The sequence below is a fragment of the Aspergillus mulundensis genome (assembly GCF_003369625.1).
Source record: "Aspergillus mulundensis strain DSM 5745 chromosome Unknown scaffold_7, whole genome shotgun sequence".
Lineage (NCBI taxonomy): Eukaryota > Fungi > Ascomycota > Eurotiomycetes > Eurotiales > Aspergillaceae > Aspergillus > Aspergillus mulundensis.
In genome coordinates, this window is record NW_020797895.1 from 387,363 (window position 1) to 397,026 (window position 9,664).

Here is a 9,664-nt window from a genome sequence, read left to right on the forward strand (position 1 = left end):
CTTGGTGTTGGTGAACAAGGAGTTCTTGAAAGAGTGTAGATAGAGTATTATAGAGAGCGACAGGTTGGTAGAAAAGGAATGAATAGATGCTTGATGGTAGCTACAGACTCTCGGCTCGAAGAGCCCCCTTATATACCCTAACTCCCATCGACAATGCATCCTTTCGGAACAATCACAAGGGCATTGTCCTTACCTACTTGCAAGGTCGTCAAACCGAAAGCCCTTGATTCCTTTACCCTCAGAGTGTTTCATACGGACGAACACAAGGCTTGTAATCAGCGAGCATGAGCAGCGAATAGATGGTGTTCGTCTGTATACATGTTTCAAATCTCCCAATGGGGCTGAGACAGATGTAAGGGGTGAAGGGGTTGGTTTGCTCGTGATGCTGATAGTCAGGTACTTTACCTAGATCAGAGAGAAGGGATGAGACGGGTAGACCGGAGAAATATCAATGACAGTGACATCGTTTATTGTGCGTGTACATACATCATCCCATTATCGTAATGGGCCATCAGTCGAGACGTGAGTCATGGTATGGTAGTCAGACAAGGAAGAAAGCAGACCTGGGTTAAAGGGAGCCCGGCTGCAATGCTAATGGAGTATATGGAAACAAACGATTTCACAAATATGTCGTTAAATGGACCGTCCAAATGCAGTGCCAAAATTCGTAGTGTTCTTGAACTTGATCTCGGGGACTTCCTCGCCCGTACCCTGACCAGCGGGATTCTCGGGCTCGTCCTCATCCTCATCCTCCTTCTCCTTGTGGCCGAGGATCTGCTTCGCCTGGCCAAGAAGCTTCATGTCAACCTCTTGGAGGAAGTCATCATCATGCCCCTTCTCGTTAAGCAGGGATAACGGCCCCTTGAGGGCTGGATCATCTGGGAGATCTACGACATCAACTCCGGCGAAATATGAATCGCCGCGCTCTGTAGGCTGGATCAGCCGGGTAACGGGTGGAGAAAGGGGGTCTTCGTCGAAAAGGACCCCGCCCGGTGATCCCTGTGCTGTGTCGATATCGCGATCGATGACTACCATCGGGGTGTGTCCAGCATCCCTGACAAGGTTTGTCTCGGGCGGCCCTAGGTCTGAGAGCTTAAGCTTTACGCTGTTGCGGCGGTCCATGGATGGTCGTTCTCGCTCCCGGCCGTGTGAGGAAGAGGTAGGTGATGGTTCGCGGGACGAGGGTGATGGTGGTGTCATGACGCGGGCCACGACGTCGGGGTGGAGAGCTGATGATTTAAGGGTGATGCCGTCGAGGCTGCTGTCGAGCTTCTCGATCGGCACGGGGATGCTGGCCTGTAGTTCAGTTGCATGGGATTTCGGCGAGAGGGCTGCGTCTAGGGATGGCGGGGGTAGCGACGGGCTTCCCCCTTGCTCTGATGGATGTAGATGCAGGTGGTTGAGGCTGCTATCTGATTTCTCCTGGTCGGGAAAGACCCTTGTAGGTCTGCTCATGGGACTTGACCCCTCCCATACCTGTGAAGGGGAGCTCGTAGAAGGAAAGCTGGTCGGCGGTCCTGCGCCGGTCGCAGTTGCAACGCCCCTGCTTTTCAACAGAGCCTCAAGCTCAGTGATTCTCGTCTTCAGCAGCTCTCGCTCCTTTTCCCATAACTGTCGTTCCTCCGCGAAAAGAATCCGCTCGCGATCGAAATTTATCCGCTGGCGGTCAACCAGTGACCGCGAAGCTTCGAGATAGCCGATCGCCAGAGCGGGAAGCGTCTCCTTTGCCATCTCAAGGGAGCGCGTGTGGTCGGGAATCAGAGTGGGATGATCGTTTGGCACCGATTGCGACCGTTTGATCGGGGTGCTGGTGGGCGAAAAGCGCACCTCCTTGTAGAGGCTGCCATGCCCATTTGGGATTCTGGAGGAGGTCGTTGACTTCATGACTGTGGTTCAGGTGCTCAGGCTTGGAAACGGAGACTGAGACAAGCCAGGGGTTTTGTCACTTCTGTGGGATTGTTTGCCCCTCATAAAGGAATGCTGGCGGGGTTATCAATTGCCTGCGCCGAATCAATAGTCAGTCGATTGACTCGAGTAGTTTGACGGTGAAGAGAGCAACGATTGACGGTGGAGACTCGATTCCCCAGCTCGAGCTGTCGCGGGAACCGTGGATCAATCACCAGGAACCAAGTGGCCTCCACCAGGGACAGTGCAGCCTTTGGGTTCACAGCAAAGCAATCAGGCAGAAAGGAAACAACAGGAGCCCACCTTGCGTCGTCAAGACTGACTGATCAGTATCAGTCTGATCAGCGATGGGTTCAGGGCTGAAATGGAGGGACGGTCGCGGTGCCGAGGTTGGTCCCGACCGAGTAAGGAGCAGCAGCGGCGAGGATGGAGGGGTATAGAGCGCATTATATACCATCACCGCGAAGTCATACACATTTCACGCACTCCCGATTTTTGGGACTCCTCGTCCGCGTCCTATAGCGTGGTGGGCCTCGCCGATCTGCTAACTCCATGACGTTATTATGCGAGTATACTTCTGCTCACCAGATATATATTACCAGATCTCCGCATCATCTGGTTAGCTTAAGCTCGGTGAGTCACGCCGTTTGCGGAAACATCTTCAAGCCACTAGGCAAGTCGGCTTCTCAGAAACCTGGTTGCTCGGAGTTATCAGGATAAATTCTCACATTAACCGCCTATATGGCACCATGATAATAATATCGATAATCAGATTGTACAGGATCGCTGCTGGATCATCCTTCTGTCATTGCGCAGGATCATCGTCCTCTGCAAAAGCAACCCCCCACTCCGCTAGCCTCTTCCTCGCATTTCCCATGAACGCTGTCGGTGCTCCCGCCCAGTCCAAGGAAGTTTCCGGGGCAAAGGATCCATAAGATTGACACAGACAGATGGAGCTGCGGGGGCTGAGTGCTTTGAATATTCCGTACTTCATACGGAGTACACGGCCGCATATAGATCAATGGCTTTTTCCCGATCTTCTCGAAACGTCATCCTGCAGCTCGTGCGTCCGTCCCCAGCCCAGCCACTGGAGCGGTCGCCGGCCATGATGTTTCGCTGATTCTCTCGCTCGGCTGTGTTAGGATTTGGACTTCCTGAACAGTGTAGAGGCCTTAGCAGACCTTGGAACGATGATCCCCGGGTTCGTGATTGCCGCCAATGAGGTGGTTGGGGCGGCTGGTTTGGTGCTATGATGTTCCAAGTCCGCAATTTCCTTGACCTCAAACAAGCAAACATGCAGGTCATATGTATGTTGAAATCGAGAAGGGTCTAGTTGGAGATTAGATTGATGGCAAACTTGCAAAGATTGGGTGAGCTGAACATACCTGGAAGCCTCCAATGATTCGAAATCAACACCGCACCCTATTTGGTGAAGAGTATCCTGGCTACTCCGTAGGTCAGCAAGAGATCAATATAAAGGCGAATATCAAACCGGACTCACCTCTGCAATTCAGCCCACCCTTACCAAGTTCTTCGCACGAAGATGGCCCCGATCCAAACCCGGAACCTTGCCCGTCGCACTCGCAGGCAGAAAGTCGAGGTCCATCTCGAACCCTCCCTTCGTCCTCGAACTGTTTTGAGACGCATGCTCAACGCCGCCAAAAACCCTAAGTAGAAAGCCCACGCCCCGGGCAATCATAGTCGTCTCATCACACCAAGGCCCCAAGCCCCCATCACAGCAAGCCGAAAACCACGGGTCCAGATAAAACACGACACCCTTCAGATTCGGCAACTTCTCACGCACAACCTTCGCAGCACGTTCATACTGCCTGAACCCGCGTTTCGCGGACCCAGGGCTATTATGCACGAAGAGGTACACCTCAAACCCAATAGAGCGGATACACCGTCTCGCCGTCGGACTAAGCGTATCCAGAAACTCGCCTAGATGGTCGAGGTCAAAGCCATTGAGGAAGAAGAGCGTGTGGGACGTATACAGGAAGTGCTCGACCTCCGCGTGGATCTGGCGGTTCACGGAGAGCAGGGCGAGCGTCCTGTTTTTGTTGCCGTTGTCGCTGATGCCCACCCATTTGGGACTGATGTGGAGGGAGCGGTAGATGGCGCGGGTGGTGTACTTGTTGCCCGTGTCGCTGATGACGATGAGCGGCTTGTTGTGCTGTGTTAGGGTTGTGTAGGGGGTTGGGATGTCGAGGATGTACGAGTAGATTTGGAGGCGGAGCTCCGGGGGCAGACGAAGGAAGAGTGATTCCGTCATTGATGTATAGATAGCACACTATATTATTTGTTTTGGTCCTTTGGGCAAAAGTGGTTGTGTGTAGATGGTTGAGAGTCGATCGTGGTTGCGAAAAAATTGGACGGCTTTAAAACATGGAACTTGGTGTAGATCGGGATCTAAGAGATTTTACAGAGATTTTATACAGGTACCTAATGGGATGATGATCATGATATTGTTGCCAAGAGGTATTTATCATGAAGCAGGATGTAACTCGCAATTGCTTCGGAGTGTGCATGGGTTTGTCAGGAGGCGACGGTGAGGCCGTTGATCAGGCCACTGCGATACAGTATCTTCCCACTGCGCAGACGTAGCATCTTGGCCGCTGCCAGCATTGTATGACTCGAGGATTCTAAAACAGGATGATTCATAACATTACCATATACACAGAGCAAAATAAGCACGTTTGATTTATTATTGCAATACTGCCTTCGTGATCGTAGCAATCGTATATCATCCTGAGAGCCTTAACGCCTAGATCAGAAAGGAAAACAAAAACATAACTCCAGAAATGATCAACAGCAAGTGTATGGATAACACATTCAATCCCGTAGCAGGAGGTTATACCCCCATAGTGAAATCATGCTCGATACCCGGCGTCACACTGGCAATGAACTTCAAGAACACAACAAGATACTGGTCCACGCGGATCGCGACCTCGTCTTCCTCATCATGCTGGAGAACTTCCCACTCGTCTCCGCCCGCCTGCGCCTTATCGCCCTGTCCCTGCTTCTGGGCGTCACTGAGGGAAAGGCCCTTGATGTCGTCAACGAGGCCCTCTAGGCCGCTTTCCGGCTGAGCAAGCTTGGCTTGTTCCTGCGGCGAGGCCGATGCAGCGGCTTGCCTGATCTTTTCGCGGCGGAGTTTCAGTGCTGCATCGGCCCGGTCCAAAAGTGTCTTCATCACCGAGGCGTGGCGGCAGGGGTGCACGCTTGCCATCTGTAGACTTCCGTCGAACCAGGGAAAGTCCTCCAGCGTCACGGTCTTGTCCTTGTAGTCGCCGACAATGTCCTCCATCATCAGTCTGGGCGGCAGCGGCTCAGATGGCGAGAGGTATCCAGAAAGGTAGAGACGGGGTGTCCGGTAGAAGTTGGCGTAGGTGATGTATAGGTTGTATGTCCGGGTAGGCCTATATCTGTCAGTAACGCAGCACTCAGCAAGATGACAAGAAACGTACTGAGTGGTGCTTGATGCCCCCACAGGCTCACGGATAATAGCCTCCTCATCGTCGTCATCCTCCATATCCGGAATCTCCTCTTCTTCCTCCACCTCAGCCTCCTCCTTCCCGGACTCATCCACCGTCCTCACATCCCGAATCGTGCTTTCATGGCGCTCTCCACCCCCACCCGTCCTTAACCATCCATCGTTATCATCGCCATCTCCATTGGCATCCCCCGCCCCACCGGACAGATAGTCCTTAACAATTTCATCGTCGAGATGCGCATCCCCCGCGAAGTTCTCGTTCAGCCGTCGGTGGCAGGGTACCCCGCGCGTCACCAGGAACTGCTTTCCGGGAGGGAGGTACGAGACTCGCTTTGAGGGTGATGATGCATCGCCCCACGACCAGGACGGGAACTTGTAGACGAGGTAGTCGCCGGCGAGGACGAATTCTTCAGGTGTGATCTGGCCGGAGGTGCGAAAGGTGGAGGTTCGTGAGACCGGGGCGAGCCGGTCTCGCCAGGTGGATAATGTTGAGTGGAGGATGTTCATCCTGAATATGATTTCACTCGACGCCTTGGGATAGGCAGTGGATGGATTGGAAGAAAATGTTGCTTGTTGTACTGTTTGTGTACTTGTGAGGGAGGGAGCTCCAGGGCTTATCGGTGGGATTACTGTGGCGGTCGCAGGAGATGCCTGGACCGGCACGCGGGGTACGGAGGTACATCATCATCCACCCAGCCATTCATTAAGCAAGCCCTGGATCATGTGCCTGTGGCTCGTTACTACAGCACATGCACCTCGATATTGAGTCTGACTCAGATCTGAAATATATTTTGTTCACGTGCAGGTTACTGAGCTCTATCTCGACCTTGAGTTGAGGCTGTATCTATGTGATTCGGACATGGCTTATCTACCCTCCACCTGCTCTGCACATCTCCCTGGGCGGCGGTATCTACTCTGTAGACTTCTTGAGCCAAATTCATTGTCTGGCAATGCTCGCTGGAGCGGCAGCTGGAAGCCGGTCCGGTGCTGGTATGTCTTGCCTGCCTCAGATGCGATCCGTGGCGCGAAGCAGAGGCTTTTCGTAAGCCCTTGAATAAATGAGGAACTGTTTATGCAGCTCGCTTGTTCACTCTCCAGCCTCCAGCATTTGTCTCCGCTCAATCTCAGCCTCTACTTCTTCAACATCCAACGGAATTGCGCGACCCTTCCACTTCTCCATTTCTGCTCGCGCGAAAGCCTCCATGCTCTGCATTCCCACAACCAAGAACCCAAGGTCCTCCCGATCTACATCAAAGACCTCCCACCACTCCCCATCAACGAGTTTCACTCCCCTTTCTCGCGCCGCTAGGTAGATAGACGCTACCGCGAGAGCGTTGGGCTGGTGCGTGAGATATAGTAGCTGCGGTGAGAGCAGACTCGAGTTCAGATGCTCGAAAGCTCTTCGTGCAACCTCAGGCGAGGATACACCAAGCGTCTGGAGGTAGGTCAAGGTGATCGTATGAGGTAAAGCCACGTGCGTGTTGAACCCCAGTGTGCGTAGAATGACCGACTCAATGCGCAGGAGGACTTGACGTTGAGCTTGGTAACCACCTTCCGTAAGGTGATAAAGCTTGGGTTCAGCTTCAGCAGGTGGCCCTTCTGGATTCACAAACCATAAAGGCGAAGCCTCTTTTGATAGTAGAAATGTGTAGACATTCAGAACGGAGCGCGGAGAGGTCGGTTGGAACGAGAGCTTAGCAGTCAGATAGAGAGCGGCGGCGGAGACATCCTACTCGCGCTTTAAGATTAGCGGTCATTATTTTTGGATGTAGTGTGAGAAACACAGACCTTTGCAGAGTATATCCGAAGACTTCCTCCCTCTGGGCCCAGCCAGAAACGGGTGAACGTCACGATGGCCTGAGCTATGATGTCTTGGGACAATCGCAGCAAGACTCCGGCAGCCTGTGTAAGCTGAGTACCGGCAAAGCGAACGGACGTTTCCAGCTCGGTAGGGACACCATCGATAGCTGAGGAAGAGCTCGTCAGTTGCTCTGCCGCCGCAAGCGCATTGGATAGATATTTCAGGCTGGAAGTGTCGCGCGGCATTTCGATGGTCTCTGTAGAGCAAAAATCTGGAGTAAAGTAGAGCGTTAATCAAGCATTCTCTTCGCGATCAACATATCCACATGAGTTAAAGAAGCATGGGATGTTGACATTGTCCATCGGGAAGATCGAGCTTCGTTCTACGGAGTATGAGAGCATGAAACTCGGGATGGTCTCATTACTAAGCAGCATAAACCTCAAGCATAAACCCTTGTGGCAGACTGGCAGTCCCCAGATAAACAACCACCGGGGCAGTAGAAGCTGAGCGACGGGGCATTACCAACCCGAAAATATCTAAGCATCGTGTCGGGCTAGGGAAATTTTTATAGCCCTTGCGAGGGACGAGATACTTGATTATCCTGCTGACGTACCTTACTTCCAGCACCAAGGAGGACTCCAGCTTTCGATTACAGCTTCAAAATCCAGATCAACACACCACGCAAGATGGCCATTTGGACCTTGTCTGAAATAGACAATAAGGGGCAGCATTAGGCGTCAACTAAGCATAATCAGTTGCTCGCAGCTAACTGCTTCAATTTAGATGTATTCTACAGTGATCTTGCACAGCACATAATCCAGGCAAGCCCCTCGAGAAGAGTTGCAAGATCCAAGGTGATCAGGAACAAAAGGAGACCATGCTTCGCCGTTTCCTGGCGTAGATCTTCTTACTTGTTGCGAATGCCATTCAAGGGACGCGCTGGCGTCTCTCCAGAAGGCCATAGGGTGCTACTCGGACGATATATACTGGCGGTCCCGAATCAAACAATCGGCTCTTCCTTGAGGTTAAGCTCTTGGCTGGCGAGAAACCCGACGGGGAATGCTTGTGCTCCGGATTAGGGAGAGGGGCTTGATATTTATTCTCACCATGAGCTCATGTCGTAAATAGTTATTATATCAGGGCGCTGACTGCTCATGATGCTTCGCTAGTCACACCAACACCCACGAAAGAGAATGATGAACTCAGTTTTGATATTTCCCATAAGACTACCCCGTAGAGATGCACAGATTACGTACTGTCGTCTGTCGGCCATTATTCCACGGTAATAATCAAGGTGGGTTGGTTTATTATTACGACAATACCTTATGGAGTACGCCTGTGGATGCTATACGGAGTAGTTGTTCCATAGCCCTATGGCTTGGAGGTTGCTATGTCAACATTCCTGCCTTCATTATCGGTGACCTCGTTGTGGGGATTCGAGATTGACACGGCGTCATCAATCATCATATCATCATCAATGATTACTGGCAAAATCCTGCCACTGGACTCCAACGTCCAATGTTCGCTTCAAGAATCTCAAGTATACATGATTCTGTTCTATGAGGGAGACCTACGGAGTACTCAGGAGAAGCTGCAACGTCAATCAATCTTACTCCCCGTTTCACGTATAGATCGCAATATTATGACGAGCCGGTCTGGACTCGAAACATCTGGGGCAGGGTCAAATAAGATACGAAGTCAGAAGCTACGGAGACGTGCACCATAAGTTTCCGCGTGTGGCTGTTCCAGGTCACGTGACCTAGAGCCAATGACGAGCCACGCTCAAAACCACTGGATGACCTGATTGGCTACAAGTCACGTGACTTTTGTGTCACCTGTGCGGAAACTGTCATGTGACTCATAGTCACATGACGTAGTTACCAGTTACCTAGTTAGCCCACGGAGGTTCCTCCGTGAATATAATCATTATCTCCCTTTGCAGACATAGCTATAATAATATAGTAATATATTATTTAGGCTATAAAAACCTAATTTATGTTATCACCACTATGGTGTTGCAACTGCGCAGTGTTGCAATGACGCAATCCGGCGGCCTGAGGCCGCCTGATGGAGGAACTTCGGCGCCAATCTAACCGCGCGCCAAGGCGGCGGTTAACCACGTGATGTATAAAACACTAAGTTTAACTTAAAACTCTAACTTAAAGAATTAGTAATTAATTCCTATTATAAATATATAACGCTTTTTTATTATAATAATTTATGTTTTTTTAAGCTTAGCATAGTATACAAAAGCGCCTTATAATTTTAATTACTTTTTTTTTAAAAGAGAACCTATTTTATATAATAGCTAAGTAATAAACTTAATCCCAGGGGCTAGTAAATAAAACTTTAAAAAAGTAATTATAAACCCTAACTTAATAATTAATTAATATACCTAAAAAAAAATTTATAAACTTTTAATTAAAAAAACCTAAGGGTACCCTTGTAAATAAAAACTAAATTAT

The 9,664-nt window shown here is 50.8% G+C and overlaps 4 protein-coding genes across 4 annotated transcripts; all 4 read right to left on the bottom strand.

Moving 5' to 3' along the window:
• Positions 1-633: 633 nt before the first annotated feature.
• DSM5745_07021 (uncharacterized protein) lies at positions 634-1,884 on the bottom strand (the record flags this gene model as incomplete). Its single annotated transcript, XM_026749037.1, has 1 exon — positions 634-1,884. The coding sequence occupies one exon, from the start codon at positions 1,882-1,884 to the stop codon at positions 634-636; it is 1,251 nt and encodes a 416-aa protein (XP_026602127.1).
• A 1,518-nt stretch (positions 1,885-3,402) lies between these two features.
• Positions 3,403-4,177, bottom strand: DSM5745_07022 (uncharacterized protein; the record flags this gene model as incomplete). Its single annotated transcript, XM_026749038.1, has 2 exons — positions 3,403-3,408; positions 3,431-4,177. The coding sequence occupies 2 exons, from the start codon at positions 4,175-4,177 to the stop codon at positions 3,403-3,405; spliced, it is 753 nt and encodes a 250-aa protein (XP_026602128.1).
• A 579-nt stretch (positions 4,178-4,756) lies between these two features.
• DSM5745_07023 (ATG3/ATG10 family protein) lies at positions 4,757-5,905 on the bottom strand (the record flags this gene model as incomplete). The annotated part of the gene is made up of 2 exons (XM_026749039.1): positions 4,757-5,324; positions 5,373-5,905. The coding sequence occupies 2 exons, from the start codon at positions 5,903-5,905 to the stop codon at positions 4,757-4,759; spliced, it is 1,101 nt and encodes a 366-aa protein (XP_026602129.1).
• Positions 5,906-6,485: 580 nt separating this feature from the next.
• On the bottom strand, positions 6,486-7,444 carry DSM5745_07024 (putative cyclin; the record flags this gene model as incomplete). The annotated part of the gene is made up of 2 exons (XM_026749040.1): positions 6,486-7,127; positions 7,187-7,444. The coding sequence occupies 2 exons, from the start codon at positions 7,442-7,444 to the stop codon at positions 6,486-6,488; spliced, it is 900 nt and encodes a 299-aa protein (XP_026602130.1).
• Between the last annotated feature and the right edge of the window lie 2,220 nt (positions 7,445-9,664).